Source organism: Lissotriton helveticus, chromosome 1_2, assembly GCF_964261635.1.
Source record: "Lissotriton helveticus chromosome 1_2, aLisHel1.1, whole genome shotgun sequence".
NCBI lineage: Eukaryota > Metazoa > Chordata > Amphibia > Caudata > Salamandridae > Lissotriton > Lissotriton helveticus.
Window position 1 is genome coordinate 155970847 of NC_136058.1, and position 20088 is coordinate 155990934.

Consider the following 20088-nt stretch of genomic DNA (forward strand, 5'->3'; position numbering starts at 1 on the left):
ACGACGTAGCCACCTTGTCTCCAAGGAATGTTCATTCATAACTAAGGCAAGATCACTAAAGTCTGTAGGTACAAAGCTTATTTGATGTCAGGAAAAGAGAATGGGATCTGAGAGCTTTTCATTTCGAGGATCAAGATACTGGAATGCAGTGGCCTGGAAGATTAATTTATGAACTTCTGATCCCTATTTAAAGCACCGTGTGTGATACAAACATTGCCATAGATGGCACACTAGTGCAAATATGCAGATGAAGCAATATTCCTAGAGATCGTCATGAACATAAAGACCAAAAACCTACAGACATCCACACGCACAGTCCCTCAAATAGGCAGCCATGAAAAGACCTAAATGCATCCACACACATACACCACTTGACATGTACTCAGCCACACATAGCCACACAAGTGACGTGCTATGTTGTGTTCTTGTAGTGAGTTTTTTTGTTGCTGAAAAAGCACCTCAAAGCACTAAATATGACAAACAAATAGGTAGTCCAGTTTTCCCACTATCATTTTCTAATATTATTTTATTCCGGGTAGTCAGAGACTGATACGATGAAAAAAAGCTGAATATTTCTGACCACATAAAGCAGGTATAACATACACTCACGTATGGCAAAAACATGTAACGGGTTCTTCTGACTTGTCCCTCCTTGAGTGTTTCTGTTACAAATTACAGTGGGTACCGCTGACCAATTTGTTTTAAATAACCGTAACAGTGAAAATGTTTCGCACTACTATTAGACGTGAAGTGCTGCATTTTTTGTCTTTTCGCGCTCTTCGCACTGACTTGAAAATGATAAAAAAATCAAAATAGCTATAATCCTAACAAGGAGAAGTAGCTCACGATACTGAGTACAGTGGCCGTTCTGTCAAAACAGCACAAATTGGCCTGTTGCTTGTAATGTGTTGTGTTTTATTACTGAGATTTGTGTAGTTGAGCTCCATTATACCATTCGTAGTGACGCAGCACGGTCAGAGTTTTGGTACCTTCAAGGCCAGGCTTTGAGCAAACCCTAACAGACCAGAATCTATTTCCTGGTTGAGTTGGATCATTATAGGATGCCGTTAAAGCAGGAGCAACTATGAAGTTAGCTTCGCTAAACACAAGCGCACCTTGACCATTAGAGTGGGGCAAGATGTCGACGCGCTGCCTCTACCTTGTTCCCTGGGGTCGACGTGCGGCGGCATACAATCTCTTCGAATAATTGATTCTGTACTCTACAGAGAGTCATTAATCCGTAACAGACTTCTAAATCCAGAGTGCCAGCTCGGGTTTCCCGCCCTCGGGCTGGTGCGCATGATTTTACTTCCCCGCGTGATTTGATCCGGCGCGTTCACCTGACTGTTCAACTTACCTTCTCCGATTTGTACTGCCCCATAGAACTTTCATAATGTGTCAGTCTACGGTCAAATTAGTCTCAGGACCAAAACAGTACAAGAAAGGGTCTGCTTAATATTACAAATCGTGGGGCGTCCTCCACGATGCCGCGACTCTATGGTCTCTGCGCAGCAGGCCACAGCTCGGCAGCGCGAGGCTCCGCGCGCACTAACGTCTGGTACGGAGCGAGGACATCAAACGAGCGTCATCAGCGCGGTTCACTTGAGAACTGTTCCTGACAGATCACAGATGCGCAGCAGCGCGTTCCTGCATGACTAAATTACCAGCGGTTGAACGGCTGCCAGCTGTGAAAAGGCAGGTCATGGCGACATGGCCTCACTGTGCTGAGTTCCTTGTTTTCCGCCATGTTTTCGATCTTGGATCTGATATCGGCCAGCTTCTCGCGAGCCGCTCCTCTGATCTCGAATGCCACAGTGTCTCTGGTATGACTTTCGATATCCCACTCAGTTTTTCCCTTTTCAAATGACAAAGTGCAGTTTGAAACTTTACTGCTGTCTTCGCCATAGACGTTGGTGCGATGGTAGTTTGTTGTCACTTAACTTAAATATGTAGGCCAAAAACAGAAGGCGAAGTGCAAACAAAACCGTCACTGTTTACATTCGAGGTAGTTGCGTAATCTTTGTAAGTATAGCTTGTGGCGAAATGTAGGACAGTGTACCTACCGAAAAAGGCGCACCTTACCTGTCGTTTCAAATATTTTCACAAACTCGATGTGGTGAAATGTCTTCACTCTCGCTCTATTGTATTTATTGCATTTTATTATGGTTTTGGGAGGGCGACCAAAGGGCCCTACCCTCCCAGAATGTCCTACCCTCCCAGAATTTTCTGACAGGTAGTAAGGTCCGACGGCGAAGGGCATAGTGATTGGTCCGTGGGGTGCGGGGTTTTATCCACCAGTTACCAGGTTTAGGTACCATTTTATTGGGTACGTCCCGGTTTGGCAGGGTCAGAAATTGTGTTACCTGCCCACCCGTCATTTAAAATATACTTTGATGAGTTTGGTGCACAAGATGTGGCAGTAGTTTTGTGTTTTCCTGCTTTATGATCAGGTGCGTGGAGGTTCTTACACGAGTTTGAAAGGTTTATAAAGTATAGCATTGGTCAATGTTCAGACCCAGTTGAATTTTGGGTCAGAGGGAAAGGGGAGTCGTGGAATGAGAGGACAACAGTAGGGGATGCATGATGGATGTATGTGGGGATTTATGAGTGAAGAGGTTGTGATTGGATTTTCATTGGTTTGGTTTGGAAGGGTTGCTTAGGGGAGTGGGAGGGGGGTTTGGGGTTAGGTAATAAAATGTATTGTGAGGTCAATGTTATGTTTATCAGCGTAGAGCCGGTTTGTTGGGGTTTATTGCCGTGTTGTGCACCTGTTTCATTAACCCCTTGCATGCTCATGATGTCATGCATCACGGTGGGTGTGTGCGGAGGACGTCCGGGGGCCATCCGAATCCTGCCCACTTTTAAAAACACCCACACAGCGCGAAAATTCGCCGTGCACGGAAGGGGCTAAAGGGGCCTTTTCCGAACTAGAATATGGTCTGTAGTTATTGGACAATATAGTACAGGGCAACCCAATATTCCCCAAGGGTATGGGTAAGTCAATTTATCAAACAAGAATCCTTGAGGATTTATTCCAGAAATATTCCTTATTTGTAATATCGTCACAGCAGTGATCAACAAGTCAATATCACACAATAGGGGCAACTGATTTTTTCAAAAATTCATTTTATCAAATAATTCTTCATTTATAATCCACAGTGTACATTATCCATATGTAAACACTTTGATTGATCTGTAATTCAAAAATGGCAACCCAAAAATGCTGTTGTCTGGTTTTCAGTGTAGATCTTATCTGTCTACAGCATTAACACACCTTGTACATCGCGTATGGACTCAACCCAACATATTGCCATACGGTCATGAATGTACAATAAATTACTCTATTCCTTATACATAAATGTTTTCAAAATAATCAACAAAGTTTGTGGTGGCGTCGACGTTTCGGTCTCAACAGCTTAATTTCACGAGACCATCCTCAGGACGAGAAGGTTGCACATAATTCTGAACCACTCATTTCGAAATTCAATTGTCTGTGTTCTCGACTGAAGCCTCAGTCGTCTCTGGAATAACAAGCCACGTCTGCTTCTAATGGATCCAATCTCATTCAGCCGTAACCCCGTCAGCATCGGATGCTCGGCATGCCGAGCATCCGATGCTGACGGGGTTATGTCCTGAGGATGGTCTCGTGAAATTAAGCTGTACAAGGTGTGTTTGATAAACTGTAGTTATTGGAGACACCATCCTACCTGAGTGCTCCAATTTTCATTTACGTGGAATAGTTTTGGTATATTTTGGATGTAGTATGTCCTTTGTAGGAGATGTCGGCTGAGGTATGTAAGTTTCAGAGGCAAGCTTCAAACATGGGGCCATATTATCAAGAACAGGCAATAACATTATCGCCGCTTTAGCGGCAGGAAATCAGCGATAAGGAGCTTGATAATTTGCCCTATAGAATTTCAATAGAAGCCCAGGTGTGGTGTGAAGGACTTGATAACAAGGCCCATGGTGTATTGCAGTGTAGAGGTGGGTGAGCCAACATATTAACCGGGAGAGCCGAGCCAAGTGTCTTAGAGCCATGCATCAGCTGAGCCCTGAACACATTTGCTGTGTAACTCAGACAAGAAACTTCATGGCAATATAATAAAGTCTCTTCAAAAGAGGAAAAAGTGTATTTCATTAACATGTGGAAGCTTGAATATTAATAGAGCACAATATGGCACTTCACTAAGAAGTACTTTATTCAATTAAATTCAAAGAAACTTTATTTGGTCGATAGACCATTAAAGTGCATATGCATCGTAACATTTCGTTAAAGCAGTAAAAATAATCATTGGGAGCACAGGATTGAGCTCACACAACGAAATTTTAAATACCGTCTGTTGGACTTGGCACTTTTTGCAGGGTCAACCCAGAACTTTTTGCCTTCCTCCTAGTCTTTCTTCTGACCTGGTGTTGGTGGTTTTAGGACTCTGGGCACTTTTGCACTGCTGTCCAGTGTTAAGTGTGTGTGCTCTCTGTGGTAAACATGGTACAATTGGTCTACACCTGTTTGGTGTATTTAATTCACCTGTCAGTCCCTTGTAAAGTGCTATCTCAGATACACAGGGCCAGTAAATTAAATTCTACTGGTGGGCTTGCAGCACTGCTTGCGCCACCCACCAAAGTAGCCTTTCAAACCTGTCCCAGGCCTCTGCCATTGCAGGGCTTGTGTGCACAGTGTACTGCCGCTGTCACGTGGCACGCAAAGTGGTTGCCACGTCCGTGACCCCCCCCTTTACTGCATGTCAGTCACCCCTAAAGTAAGTAAGGTGCATTGTAGGTAACAGGTAGGACATGTACCTTAAGTGTGTGACATGTCCTGGTAGTGACAAATAGACATTTTGTTTCTCACTGCTGTGAGGCTGCCCATTCACAGGAGTGTATTGGGGATTCCCTGATAAGTGTTTCAGTGGTAGTTCCTGATATGAGAGGAGCAGCGCGGTCAAGTTTGGTATGTTTGGAATAGTGATAATAAATGCTGCATAAGGATGTGCGCAGATTTAGGATCACTATTTTAGAAAGGCCACTTTTAGAAGTTGGCATTTGTGTGTGCTTTGTGTCTTTGCCTACCTGATGTGTATTGCATGTCTGGCTCTGGAGTTTCTGGGGCTGGTGAGGTGTATGGCTCCAGAGGGGCAGGGTGAGTCAGCGCTAGGCTGAATAGGCATATCTACATTTAGAGTAGTGGGAGGAGTAGCCCCTGAGCCTGAATAGGTCTGTGCCTGCCTTGTTCAATGCTGGCTCCGTCCCCCTGTGGTGTGTGAGGACAGAGCCCAACCTGACAAAGGAGGGTGTGAGCGCTGTAAACAAAGTGCTTCAGTACCCCCCAGAACCAGTTGGGACTAGTTCCCAAAGCCCTGTGCCATGGCAGAACAAAGACAAAACATAGTATAAATATTGGGGCTGTGACTCATGTGAGCATGCTGTTTTGGGTGCTTGGTGGAGCAGGAGCCGACCTCACAGTTTGGTGGTCCCACGAAGCGCCGCACCACGAGCGGCGTCCCAGAAGTCAGAGAAGCTGCCTGCTTGTGGGCGGGTCCGCGTTTGTGTACCGCCAGAAGTCAGGCCAGAGTAATCCTGGTGGTGGGAGGCACCCCGTGTGCTGGTGGGAGCCCCGCCTGCGGCCCGGAGAGAAGAAGAGGATTGACAGAGACTCCGTTTCGTGCTGTGGGATCCCCCCTGTTGCTGCGGGAGAGTGAGGTCTGAAGAGCCGGAGCTTCGTAGGCACGGCCAGTGGTCACAGAAAGAGACTGGAGCCTCGCGGGCTCCCGGCCGAAGTTCTGCAGATCCTGGAAGCAGCCTGAGAAGGCCCCAGTGATTGGGGACTGTGCGAGGTACTGTGGGTGCAGTTTTTCTCCAGATAAGAGCCCCCGTGAAGGGGGGCCTTCAAGGCACAGTTGGTGCCAGTGTTTTTTCTTCTACAGCTGCACCGGAAGAACGCGGGCAGCTGCAACGAGGGGGAACTTTGTTTAGAAGTCCCAGAGTGGGGCTTCAGAGGCACAGTGGTGCCTAGGATGATTATCTCAGCTGCACCGCGAGAGCGCTGGCATCTGCAACAACGGGGGCATTTCTTTGTTGGTAACAGAGGAACTAGGGTGAGTTGCACCCTCGCCCCATTTAGCGCCCTGACTTTTCGATAGAGGGCATTGGGTACAGCCCAGAAGGGCCCAAAGGAAGGCCAGCGGGCCTGGGGTCATTTTTAGGTCTCGTCTACGCAGCGAGCATGCGCTGGATAGGAGACCTTTAGCCGTCTCTCTACTCTTTTTAGAAACACATACTCGTGCTTGTTGCGGCATCCACCTTGCGGGAGCGAGCTGGGGCGCACCACAAGCTCAAGTATGCGCTTCTAAAAAGAGCAGGCTGCGCTCGCACGCACGCACCACTCGCTTGCTTGTTTTTAGGTCTCTTGAGAGGCAAGCAGCGGGTCTTTAAGGTAGGTGGTTGCACTACAGAGCTCTGTGTGCTGATTTTTTGAGTTGGACATTCCTGGCGCTGCACTTCTTTCATTATAGTTGCTTTTTTTTTTCTAAGCGGAGTCCACTCGCACCCCCGCAATCAGTGCCTTTTTTGTTATTTTTCTGATAGTGATTCAGATTTGACCTGCTAAGGAGGCTTCATGGGAGATTCAACACAACCAGCACACTGATTATTGCACAGCGTATTATGGCCCCTCCTCCCACCATTTGCTGGATGGGCTTGTTTCTTTTTATTGACCAAGGATCTGGGTCTGTTCACGACACGTTGCAGGCTGTTTGGCACACGCAGCACACTTTCGCTGACGCGTCTCAACCCACTTCCCCTGGAGCATCTTAGACGTTTTCTTTGCTGGTACTGGGCAGACTTGTTTGGGAATATAGAAGTACCATTGTACTCCGAGACCCCTCGTATGAGGGTTGACCATTGGCACTCTGGCTGGCTTGCTCTGCAACCAAAGGGATTTAAGCTGCTCCGGACCAGGGGCTAAGGCAAGTAGACACATGCTGCAGCAGTGGGGGTGGACGCTGTTGCATTAGCATGGGAATCATGCCAGCTAGAGTAGAGTACCTTATGAATATACATTAGCTCCTTTTGCTCAGCAATCCTTGTGGTTCTTTTGCGGATCTTTTAGGCAATTCATAGACTTATTAATCACCCCCCCCCCTGGTGTGCTTTGAAGCTAAAACTTCATCCAACCAGTTGAATGAGGCGTCCAGTCGTATCTACTAAAGTAGAGCTCTTCAGAGCAGAGTGTGTGGAATTTGTGTCTTTGAGTGAGCTATGGGATGTAGCACAGGTCAAGTCTAGGTGAGTGTACTTAGATTTACCATGCTGATGTCATTTGTTTGCAGTGCTTGTCAGACGCTACCTTATCAGCTCATGTATTTTGGTAGCAGGAGTGCTTTCTGTACTGCAGACCCTCAAACTAGAGACCAGGTAACCCTTTTTTAGCTCTGATTCTCAGTGAAACTAGGCAGAGCAGTTAAGAGCGGACTCTGGAAGGTGCTCTGTGCAAAAAAATGAAATCTCAGCAACACACAAAATAACATTCAATAAATCCTAGTCCAACCAGTGTTTTTTCGTAAAAAAGGATAAGTAATACAATTCACGCATGATTAAATACACACAAATTATGAATATTAACAATATTGCTTGTGAAATTAAAAATTGAACCCCATCCTTAAGCGTCCTGCAGAATAACCAGGGTGCAAGTCACATACCCTAAAGTCAAGAGGAGCAATTTACCACAGAAATCTGGTACGTTTATTTTATCTGCCAGATACTGGGACAGTAGGCCCTAACCCAAACAAGCATTGGCATAGCCAATAGGTCTCGGCTTTGGGACCTTATAAGTGTTTGGTTACCCAGCACAATATCCTTGGTGCAACAACATCAACTGTTGCATGGCTAAACACTTATAAGGTCCCAAAGGCGAGACCTATTGGCTATGCCAATGCTTGTGGTATTGGTAGGGCGCAAGGCCCTAAAAGGATGCATAATGTGTTTATGCCTGAGATGATGAATGCACCGAGGGAGTGTTACTACAGTGCACCTCTAAATGTGATTTATGCCTAATGTGTTTATGCAGAATATGTTTCTGCTAAGTACAGTATCTTACCAGTAGTCACTGTTTGTTTATTACTTACCTGTTCTTATGGTTTTGACAGTTGCCCGATTCGCCCTGTCCTGTATATAATCCCCTGTGAAGTATTGCCTAGTGTCAGTTGGCACAGTGTACATTTGTGATTATGATTCTAATGTGTTTATGGATAATACAAAGGCTGTTTTTGATATAACCTTTTGTGGAGTTTCTTTCGTGGTGTGCCTAGTGTGTCGCTGCTGTGTGAGTGTGTTGCGCAACCCCTTTACACATTGCCTCTGGGATAAGCTTGACTGCTCATGCCAAACTACCAAGGAGGTGAGCAGGGGTTATCTTCAGCGTGTAACTCCCTTGCCCTGACTAGAGCGGTGGTTTCTGCCTGGCTTAGGCGCATGCTCTAGCCAACCAGAAATCCCATTTCTAACACCATCATTTGGAGCCTATGCCCCATACTGTAATAAATGCAAATCTAAAATATTAATACAAACAAATATATGACATATTACAAACATTAAAAATAACTTTAAAAACCTCAGAAAAATAGGGATCGATAAAATGAACAAATCCATTTAAAGCATGGAGGTATTAGCATCTTGAACCTATACATTGGCATTTAAAAACGTGTTGCGTACACAGCACAGAGAACATTAAAAACATGACACCGCAAATACAATAGGCAATTGTATGTTGTATTTCAGCAGTCTGAATGCCTCTGCGCAATGCTGTGTGCTTAGGCTTCTGCATACGTGAAGCAGTCAGCGATGCCCAACCTTCCTGTAACCAGGGCAAAAAAAGAGTATCTGGTAATCTGTCTCTTCTGCAATGCTGCAGGCAGGGCAACCTAAAGGGATTGTGCCAGCTCATTTTTCAGTGACGGCACGCAGCGGGAAAACCCTGTGCCTTAATTGCATGTATAACTTCCTAGCTAGGGCCGGTTGAATGTCATCCAAGGCAGGCTCCAAGCTGTACTGGTCTTTAATTCTCTGGAACACCGCAGTTAACTAGCCTGTTGCTTGGCTGCCCTGTAGCTGTGCAAATTTATAGGGCAGGCTGCTTCTGCGCTAAACCAAAGGCTTGCTCTACGCATGGCCAAAAGTGAGTCCCTGGCAAGTGCTATCCATGGTAATTTTCCAGCACCATGTAGGCTCAGTACCTCCCTGAGCTCTACCCTATAATCTGCCATTTCAGGGGTAGCCCATAAACAATGCCAGAATGTAAGGGGCCTGAGGGCAATTTCATCAGCAATTGGCCTTAACCCAATGTCCAGATGGAGCGGTGTAAGGGGGGGACTGAGAGGGAGGTCAAATAACTGTCTAGCAAAGACGTTCTCGGTCTTAGTAATACATCGTGGTGAACAATGCCTCCAAATTTTAGCCCCATACAAAGCGGCACCAAATTCAGCAAGCAGACGATTGGGTTTATGAGTAGAATTCCTGTATAATTTGAACAAACCCCCCATGATCTGCGTTAGCTTTAGGCTAGCTTTGATAATTTGGGCACCCCAGTCCTTTTTTTCAGTTATGGTGACCCCAAGATACGCAAAGACCGACACTCTCTCTCACAGAAGCCGTTGTAGGCAGGGGTTAGGTCGAGTTGAACCACGTGAGTTGAAGACCATACATTTTGTCTTCTGGTTATTGATTTCGAGCCCCCTACATTTACAAAAGGCATTAAAACTGTCAAGGATCCTCTGTACACCCATCAGTGATTTAGAAAGCAGGAGAGTATCGGCCGTGAACAGAATTGCTGGCACTTTCCTGTTTGCTAACTTGAGTGCATCAATGTCCTCCCCCATTGTTTCTCAACAATGCGTAGATAAATAAGCAAAAGAGGGTGGGTGCAAGATCACAACCTTGTCGAACACCACTATCTATGGGTATAGGGGCAATTAATTCTCCTTGCTTGCCAAATCTAATTTGGGCATAATTGTCTTCATGGAGCCGCTTTAAGAGGAGGCATAGATAGCTTGAAACCCCCAGATCTCTTAGGATCACCCACAATTTATTTCTAGGAACCAACTCAAACGCAGATTTTAAGTCCACAAAGATTAAATAGAGGCTGCCACCTTCTAAAATCACAGTTTTCCAGTGCAAAGGTTGAAGCCTAAAAATTTGACATGCAGTGGACAGCTTTTCCCTGAAGCTTGCTGGAAAGGTGCTCAGGATTTTATTTTCTTCCATCCATGTCTGTAGAGGATCCAGCAACATACGGGAAACATTTTTCTGTGTGACGTCTATTAAACTTATCGGTCTATAGTTTGTTGGAATGAGTGGTGAGCCCTTTTTATAGATCGGCAACATTTCTGCACCAGCCCAGGTTGAGGGGAGCCCCTTTCTCTGGATTATAGCATTATAGTGTCTTTACGTAGGGGCCCCAGTTAGAGGGTTCACTACAAAGGAGGTCCCCTGGGATCTTATCCAACCCCGGAGCTTTAGCCGGAGCTTCTTTGCTTATGGCCCTATTGATTTCTTGAAAGTTATCTCAGGGGCCCCAGCATAGGGTTCCTGGAAAGGGAAATTCTCATTCACTATAGAGACACCCTCAACTTCCCGCTTTGCGTAGAGGGCCTCGAAGTACTTTATTAAAAGTGATAATTTTTAAATATGAACCATCAGTGAACTAAGAAGCAAGACAATTGTCATGGAAACCCTATACGAGGCTCAACTTATTATAGAGCAGCATTATAGTTCTTTAAATCAAACACAACACGTTTTTGTACATATTTAAAAGTGTTTTCAGATGTGAGAATTTTGCAAGGAAGACACAATTTATCCAGGTTTTCTGGATTCACTTTATACAAATCTGCCAGTAAATGGGTGTCTATTTGTCTTTCCTCATATTAAGGCTTTGTTTTACCCCTTTGTGCATTTTTCTACAGAGACATTATATAGCTCAAGCTCCACCCAAAGGTATTGGAAGACTTTAAATGAGAACCAGTTACATTACACAAGGTCACCATTCATTGTTTATAGGGATGGGGTGATTGAGTGATTTGCCCAGAATCACAGGAAGTTGAGTCAGACAAAGCGACTGGAACTTGCTGACACAGTACTAAAGACGACTACTGTGGTCATAACGCCACTTCCAGGGTACAGGAAAGGAGGCAAGCAGAAGCCATGTGAAAGATCGGCTTGTTATGGGCTTGAGATTCCAGCAGCAACTCAAGCTGAGCCAGAGCCAGGTTTCAGGCTCAAGTCTGGCTCGAGCTTTTAGTGGCTCGCCCGCCTCTATTGCAGTGCATAAGCATGTAGTGTTGCAAAGAGTAATGATAGACACAGCTGCATATTCCTACTTACCAGTTTAATTGTGTAGATCACACACTGAAAATTGTGGTAATAAAAGTTGTGTCTTCATTGGTGTGTCTCAAATTACTAGGGGAATAGGGGGTAGGCTCATTGTGAAAAGGGATAAAAATGCCTAAAGCACTCTTAATGGGACAATATTATAGATGAATAATCTATGCATGTATGGTATTGTAATGCACAATCAAGAATACAAATTGTTGGGTTCATAGACCTAGCTCATGTTGTGGTAACTGACCTGATTGGTCAGTAATACCTGCCGAGAAAGAAAAATTTCTTTCTAGTGTCCCCTCACTCACCGGGGCTGCCCCACGGTGACATGCTTCATCATTGGGGCCATCCCAGTTCTCTACGAAAAGGGGCGTGCTGCGACTCACGAACTACGCAGGAGCACTTTAATGTGAGAGACTATGTGTAGTGCAGAGTGGTGGAGTGGGTGTGGGTGAGTTAAAAATACCGTGCTTATTGGGCCTCAATATATTTATTTTGCTCCTAGTCAGGTATGTTAAAAATGGGGTGATTATCACTAATAATGGGGATTGGTTCAGTGAAAGGTCGACATGTTTCATGCTACCCCTAGCATTTCTTCAGGACCATGTAGGGACCAGCCCTACATATGCCACTCCAATGTCCCTAATCAGACAGTGATACTAAAATCATTTAGTGTATGAAGCATGCGTTCGTAATAGAATACATACGATTTTTGGATTTCCAAAACTGTAAATAGAAAGCACACCATTAGTAGCATTTTATACCTCCCCTGTGAGGAGGGTCACATAGTGTCTTCTCATGACGCACGCATCATGGACTATGGTGGAAGATTGCACCATATTGACGCGTGCAGGCTCTCATGCCAAGCAATAAGCAGTCGTTTTTTTAAAAATAAGTGGTTGTGAATTCACACATAGAAACAAGACGGGACTTGATGTGACCAGGACGATAGACACACAAAACACATATTAAGTGCATAGACAGAATACGAGGAAAAAACTGTTTCACAATATTTACTTGATGCTGTGCTCATTGGCACCTCATGGTCTCTCTAGGGGTTCGTTTTCACCTTCTGGACTTAATGCTGAATGTCCGTTATAGGGTTAAAAAGGCAGAAAGAGAGAGAGATCGATAAGTGTCTACTGCCTCGATCGTTATCTAGATTTCCGTTGCCAAAGAGTCGGGTCATCTGTACAAAAGGTATTACTTACTTCCTTGCTCGGGAAAACGTGAGGAAATACCTAGGATCACCTCCCCCGGGACCGCATCTTACTGAACAACCGCGCTCGCTCTGTTAAATATAAACAGAACTTCCGGGTTTCCTCTACGGGCCGCTAGACCGCGAGAGGTAGGCGGCCATCTTGAGAGGATGCTAAACCGTTGTACAATAAACGGTGTTGAAAAAGGGGACAGCTGGTTCGCGACTGCTATGTTGCGGTTGCGAAAGCGTTCGTGATAGTTTTAAAAAAACGATAACTATATTACAAGGACAGAAAAATAATAATAGAAACATTACCAAGGCATTTTGACAATTAGTTAAAGGTTGTTCATAAAAATTATTGAAAAAGTGGTAAGTAACAATTCAAGGTTCTCATAGGGAATCCAGCTGTATTTATAGTAAGGTTAATCAAAATTACTTGTGGCTAAGACTGGTGAATATTTCTTGTCAAAACCTGTTTTGTTTATTTTGAGGCAGGGGAGGTTTTACGTTGGAATAAAGTACTTGAGGAAAGGTCACCTCGCAGTACTGCCTGACAGGGTGCAGAATAGAACTTAGGTGCTTATAGACGTATAGCCTGTTGAATAACCACCTTATTAGATCGATAAATGGAAGGAACAACATACAGGCAATATGTCCTTGCTTCCTAATGTGTAGACAGATTTGACTGTAATATTAGCCTAAATTCTCCTTTGATCCTAGCATTAGTATATAACTGCTAACGGTGGGGTTGTGTTGTTAAAACCTTACGCCCATCGATCATTACTGTGGCTGAGTACCTGCAAGGAAAGAGTTATTGAAAGGTTCAATTTGTGAAGGCACCCCACGGGATGCCATCATTTAATCCACAGGTGTCTGTATGTAATTTGAACACCCATCGTTGTTCACGTTCGTGGAGTATTCTTTCTTGGTTTTCCCTAGTTTTTACAATCTCCAGAATGACCCATGTCAGATCGTTGGGTGTATGGTTCTTCTCTATGAAATGATTAGTCATGCGTGTAGTTGCCCGCTTGCACCGGATGTTGCTCCTGTGTTCAACAATTCGTGTGCTGATCTTCCGGGTGGTCATTCCAATGTAGTGTAAATTACATACACATGTTATCAAGTACACTACACCATTTGTGTTGCAATTAGACATTTGTCTCAAATGCCAAGTAGTATTGTCATTGAAAGTGATCATCTTCGTGGTAGATGTTAAATGGTATTGTAATGCTCCATAACAGTCTAAAAAGTAACCCCCAGTTTCTCAATATTCTAGAACTGACAGGCAGTGCTTAGAAGACTTTTAGTAGTTTGATTTGCTAAATAAGACATTTCTGACATACCATGTGATAATTTGATACTGATCTTCAAATAATAGTTTTCAAAGGATCATCTTTTGGATCAATATATTTTGATGTGATTTACTTTTACTATGTCAGTTCCATAGCATTAGTATTTCCGTGATATTAATGGTCCCATTAGCAAAGGTATGGCTCTGCCTCTGAGGAGTGTTATCCGTTCCCACTGGGGCATTGTAGAACAGCTAAGGTAGATTGCATCACCCAAATGAGATTCTTCAAGTTTGGCACAGAGAAAATGTAAGATTTTCTTTGAGAAAAGGTGAGAAATCTATCTTCTTGGAGTGACCCCATAGAAATAAAAAATGAAATGGAACAGCATGCAAAGCAACAGACGAACAGTTTAAATGTGATGGGAAATCAATTGACAGCAATATCTACGTGAGATAGAAGTGGAAAAAAAAGGAAGAAAATTTGAGATTAAGGGAGGTTTTTTAATGGAAAATTATGTAATAGAACTCTTCCACCTCTTTCCTTCCCCAGCTGGTCTCCAATGCCTAGCTGCAGCAGGACATCTCAGAATCCTAAAGTCCTCTTTAAGTGTTCCCTCTCTATGGGTATGTACCAGACATTTAAAGGGGCAGAACAGAATGCTACCTCCTGCCAGATGTGCAAGTAACCTTGCAAATGCAAGTACCTGTAACAGTCCTTCATCTGGGTAAAGGGAGGGCAGGCAATGAGAAACTGGCCTTCCGGGGCTGTCCACAGTCTAACATTGTCTAGGACCTCCAGACTGTCCACTCCTGAGGTCATGTATGGAGGGATCATACAAGAAAGTCTCTTTCCATCCCATACCACATTAATAGTGACAACTATGCATCATTAATCCTTTGTTTTTTCTAAGTTCCGTATCTTACACCATGTCAGTGAAAATACATCTGTTCCTCTAGCCAAATGTCCTTGTGTTCCAGAACTGCAGGTTGGAACCAATGCGCAACCCCTCTGAGTTTGCGTACACAACTCTAGAGTGGTACATTTCCAGTGTCATTGTGGAGTTCACCTAATGGTTGCCCCCTTGTTTATATCCAAAGCTTCTCAGGTGGGTTCAGCCACCGCCTCCATTTTTGGCCTTCAAAACTTTGAGAACACCCTTTCTTTTTTTTCTCTTAATTGATTGCAGTGCTGCCATCTGATTGTGGCAATGACCTCTCCTTGAGTTTACAGATGATCAGATTCTCTAATGCCTCTTCTACTTTCTGAATGTGCTGAAGCCAAACTACTATTCAGCCTGAGGCGATTTCAACTCGCTTGTCTAGCCGACACTGGCTCCAAGAGGCCAAAAACATCCCCTTTGATGCTTGCATTTCTTCCCAGTATTGCTGAAGTTTTGGTCATTTGTTCCTGCATGCCTGCTACACTCATTTCACCTCACTCTCCTGTGAATCCATAATATGTCTTGCCTGGATGGTTGTTACATTTACTCCTGGCACCTCTTAATATCACACTTACCAGTGGCCACAGGATGTCAATAAGCATCATAAAACCTATCTAATATGCTATATTTAATAATTTCCCATTTTCTCACTTACTTAGTTTATTGTCAGTTCTCCTTATTTGGTATATACTACTGCTTCATCAATCCCTGGCAGGTCAAGATATGAGGAACTTCCCCATACAGTTTGAGTAGTACGCAATGTGTCCAAGGACCTACCCACTGCCGCCTGGACTGGCAGCAGTGGGTAGGGGATTGATGAAGCAGTAGTATATGCCAATTAGGGTAGAACCAGCACTACCAGCCATTAGACAGAGTAAGTCATAATGGCTTAAATCCCAAACATTAATTCATTATTGTTTTCCGGTCCACCTTAGTGTAGATAGTTTTTTAACTCTAGGTCCTGACCAATTACCTCTAGACTTGTAGAATTGCGATGAAACATGTTGACCAACCACACGGAAGAGCGCCACACCTAAGACATTAACTTAGCATTGCGCCTTTCCTCTTTATTTTAATCAGGGTAGGAGACCTCACAATTAAAGTTATTTTTGCTGGTACTCCCAACCCTGTTTTAACTCACATAAACATCACACACCATTTATTCATCTACACTTAATAAATCTCTTACCCCACATGGCACCAAACGGCTATTTGGAAAAAGATCTACCCCAAAGTGCCCCTCATCGGGAGCCAGTCAGGCATTGCAGCGCCGGCCAGACAAGGAGCAGCCTGATGATGAAGCATTAGACCCAACTGGGTGTGTGAGGGCATTACATTTCAAAGAAATGGATTCCCATCTCGTTGACTCTGTAGCCTACTGTTACTTGTATATTGCTAAATTATAGATCATTCAGGAACAGCACAACTTTAATTTTCACAAAGGCTAATACACCCATTAGGCAGGACTGTCTGGATGCTTGGCTGACACATTACCCACATGAGCAGGATGCATTGCTGTTGAATAAAGTCTTTAAAGAAGGGTTTAAGGTGAGATACAAAGGGCCTCGGTACCCAAGATGGGCAGAAAATCGAAAGTCAGTGGCGTCACATAGAACAGTGATTTGGGACAAATTGAGGAAGGAAGTTGATGATGAGTGTATGGAGGGCCCTTTCTCAGTGTGCCCGATTAGGGAATTGATCATTTCTCCTTTTGGGGTGGTGCAGAGAAAAGAGCCATTTCTAGGTACTGAATTGGATTATTTAGCTATGGAGGCATGGCTACCGACTGAACCTGTATATGAGATTCTTGATTAACGACATGTTGGCCAGGAAAAAGTTGCTGGTGAAGACAGCATAAGTGCTGCTAGGGCACCTGAATTTCGCATGGAGGGTGGTCAGGTCAGGAAGGACACTTTGCAGGAGATTGAGCAGGTCATTAGCAAGACTTACGTTGTCACACCATCACATGTGCCTGTCGGCAGGGACAAAAGAGGACTTTTGCATGTGGTGCAAGTTCTTTGAGGAATTCAATGGGATCCCCTTGTCCGCACCAAAAGATTGGGAATGGGATGTAAAGATATTCTTAGACGCTGCAGGAGCCAGTGGCTTCGGGGTTTATTGGCAGGGCAGGTGGTGCGCTGAGGAGGGGCCACAACAGTGGAACAATGGGGGCAGGAGTATCGCCTTCTTGGAACTATTTCCATTAGTTGTAGCTGTCACAATGTGAGGCCAGAGCCTAGCCCACAAGAAGTTCATTTTCAGAGTGGACAACATGGCCATGGTGCATGTGGTTAACAAACAGTCAGCGAGGGATGAGCAGGTCCTTAAGTTAATGAGAGTATTTACACTGAGTTGCTTGAAGCATGAAATTCAGTTTCAGACGCGACAAGTCCCTGTGGTGGACAATGAAATTGCGGCTGACGTGTCTTGTTTGCAGTGGGAGAGGTTCGTTGGGCTGGCCAAGGAGGCAGACACTCACAGGACACCGGTGCCGGCCAGGATGTGGTCCATAGGAAACAAAGGATGCTGCAGTTGGTGGTAGGGTCATTAGCAGTTTCTACAAGGAGGGCATATACCCAGGCATGGCAGGAGTTTTTAAAGGTAGGGGCAAAGAAGAGGACAGAAACTTGAGCAAGAAAGGAGGATGTTGTACAGTTCGTCGCTGATTGACAGAGGTTTGTCTTAAGTCACCAATGCAGCCAAACTGGTAGGGATTGCATTTATGGGCAAGCTGTGGTGGGGATATGCTTGTTCCGCAGGTGAGTCACGTAAGCGCATTCTGGAGGGCTGGGCCAGACATATAGGCCACGGGATCAGGATCAGGAGACCGGTGTCAAAAGAACTGTATCTAAGCTACTACTGTTGCTACAGAGGATATGCAACAGTGAAGAAGAAACATGGGTATTTTCTGCAATAATTTCATGGTTGTATTTTGGAGCTTTCAGAATATCGGAGTTGTTGGGGGAAAAAGGGATTGCAGGGCCGTATTGGATGAGAAGAGGTAAGAATACTATTCAAGCACACGAAGATGGATCGAAGGGGTGTGGGGCCGATAGTGGTAATAGGGGTTAGTGAGGAACCAGCAATATGTCAAGTACGTTAGGCGTGCATCTCAAAAGCTTCGACCAAGGGCGAGTCAGAGGAAGTCTTTCGCAGGGTGTCTGGACAGGGGGTTGACAGCAACGTAGTTACTGTGGGTCATTCGAAGAGCTGTGAAGCACTTGGGGGAGATACCAGAGAAGTTTGGCACCCATTCTTTCCGGATAGGAGTAGCAATGGATGCAGCAAAAAAGCAGATCTGGGGCAAGAAAAGAATCATTCGATTGGGGCTTTGGACTTTGGATTGTTAAAAACATTTATTACGGTGGGAGGCGGGAGATTGTAAAATGTCGTTTTTGTCCCACACTCATAAATGTGTATTTTCAGGTGCAGTAGCGGGGCCGAAGTCGGAGGCGCTATCCATTTGTATAGTCAGGCATTCTTTTGTAACATGGGCAGAAAGACACGAACTGCAGAAGGGGAAAGGTGTAAATCTCTAGTTGGATGCTTCATTTTTTTCTATCCGTTGGCAAAGGAAAGGTGGTATGTGTTGGCAGAAACTCATTCCTTGTTTGAATAATTTGATGCATCAACACGTTTGGCCTGATGTTTTAATCATACACCAGGGGAGAATGACCTAGTGATTTGCAAAGGTCTGGCTTTATTAAAGCAGACGATAAGTGATTTGTAGGAGATTAGATAGCAATCATCGGGATGCTTCGTCATCTGGACCAAATTCATCCCCAGAAGGAATCAGCGGGGGGTCAAAGACACACAGCCATTGATAAGGCCAGGAGGAAAATAAATAGAGACATGGGGGTTTTCTGTACGGAGGCAGGTATTGGCAGGGTAGAGCATCCAGAATTGAAATATGCGACAATATATTTTTTCAGAGGGGATGGAGTCCACTTGTCTCACTATGGGATGGAGCTGTACTTAATACAGATAAAGGAGGTTTTGAACAAAATACTAGATATCCAAAGGTACCCCAGAGTGTCCTAAGTGGGGGGTCAGAAAAGTCTTAATGACTTTTTCTGAGTGGCGTCTGGTAGCTAGTTCTTTAAAGTTTACAGTTTACCTTATGGTTGGGAACACGTTACTCCGGGAGCAGGTAATAAGGTTAAGATAGGAGATACTTAGTTAAGTAGATATTTAGAGAAGTAGAGAAGAGGTTACAGGTTTTAAAGGTTCAACAGTTAATGACTGAGTTGGGGTTGTTAAATAGTTGCAAAGAAAGGAAAAGGGTGGGGAAAGCTTAGGGGTGGGGGGAGGAGGATAGATAGTTGAAGCAACGTATAGCGAGGTGTAGTTTTGTAAGGCAAAGCCCAAGTGTGTGTTTGTGAGGTGCACCCGTCTTCAATAAAGCGGCCTTTACCACACAACTTGGAGAGTCTTGGTGGTCTGTGCTGCTCCTTTGCGGCCCAATTATCTTTAGTTCACAAATCATTCCCTATAAGATATACTCTAATCCATTCAATAATTTTCCACACCTTTCTAACCCATTAATATGTATACCACACTAACGTACTGGGGCTTTAAGCCAACCCTCTTCGTCCATTGGTCTGGTATTATGCCATTCACATTTTTATTCTGTTACTGAATCTGGGGATAGTGGGTCAGCCCCATGTTTGCACTGGATAACTTCAATGTGAGTGACTGTATTTTGCCATTTCATAAGGGGAACATCCACACACAAAGTTGTTTCTTCAGTGCCTGGGGCTTTTATGGTGATGGGTGCTTTTAGAGATCAAAACATGTTTGCTTTTAGTCAGAGTCTTTTTTAGACGCACAAATCCCAGCTGGTCCCCCAACAGTAACGTTTTGCAAAACTCATGACAAAACAAGCACTGACCAAGCCTAAAGACTAGCAGTCAATGCAAGAACTATTGGCTTTGCCGACTCTTGTCTTTCACTGCTTTTCCCGTGTCATCTGTCCACTTATCTACCTTCTTTCCAACCCACCAGAGGATGTTAGTCAAAATATGTTAAAGTATAGATTTTAAGTGCAAAAGAAAGATAAGAGATAAAAAATGTGGTGTGTAGCTTTATTTTGATAAATCTTGGTCCATGTCAGTGCCTTGAGGGTGATATGAAAACATGATTAACTACCCCATTTGAACACAGTTTCAAAATAGTCAATATGGTATTTTTAATACCCTACCATATAGTAATACTTGTTCTCCCTTTCTATTTTATCTGTTCACTTCTTCAGCTTTCTATGTTCCTATTTTTACTCATCTTAATAC

The 20088-nt window shown here is 44.3% G+C and overlaps 2 protein-coding genes and 1 long non-coding RNA gene across 5 annotated transcripts in view; 2 read left to right on the forward strand and 1 right to left on the reverse strand.

The window, feature by feature from the left end:
• The window catches only part of LOC144807802 (uncharacterized), a 31021-nt gene extending 29529 nt beyond the window's left edge, over positions 1-1492 (reverse strand). Inside the window, exon 1 of the long non-coding RNA XR_013606449.1 lies at positions 1358-1492. This is a non-coding gene — a long non-coding RNA (uncharacterized LOC144807802). The remainder of the gene's footprint in view (positions 1-1357) is intronic.
• The window catches only part of GLIS1 (GLIS family zinc finger 1), a 1570389-nt gene that overhangs the window by 813636 nt on the left and 736665 nt on the right, over positions 1-20088 (forward strand). The gene's annotated exons all lie outside the window — the stretch shown is intronic.
• LOC144807804 (uncharacterized) overlaps positions 1619-20088 on the forward strand; it is a 242504-nt gene continuing 224034 nt past the window's right edge. The window contains exon 1 of the mRNA XM_078673457.1: positions 1619-1823. Within this exon, the coding sequence (XP_078529583.1) occupies positions 1652-1823 (172 nt within the window). The 5' untranslated portion in view covers positions 1619-1651. The remainder of the gene's footprint in view (positions 1824-20088) is intronic.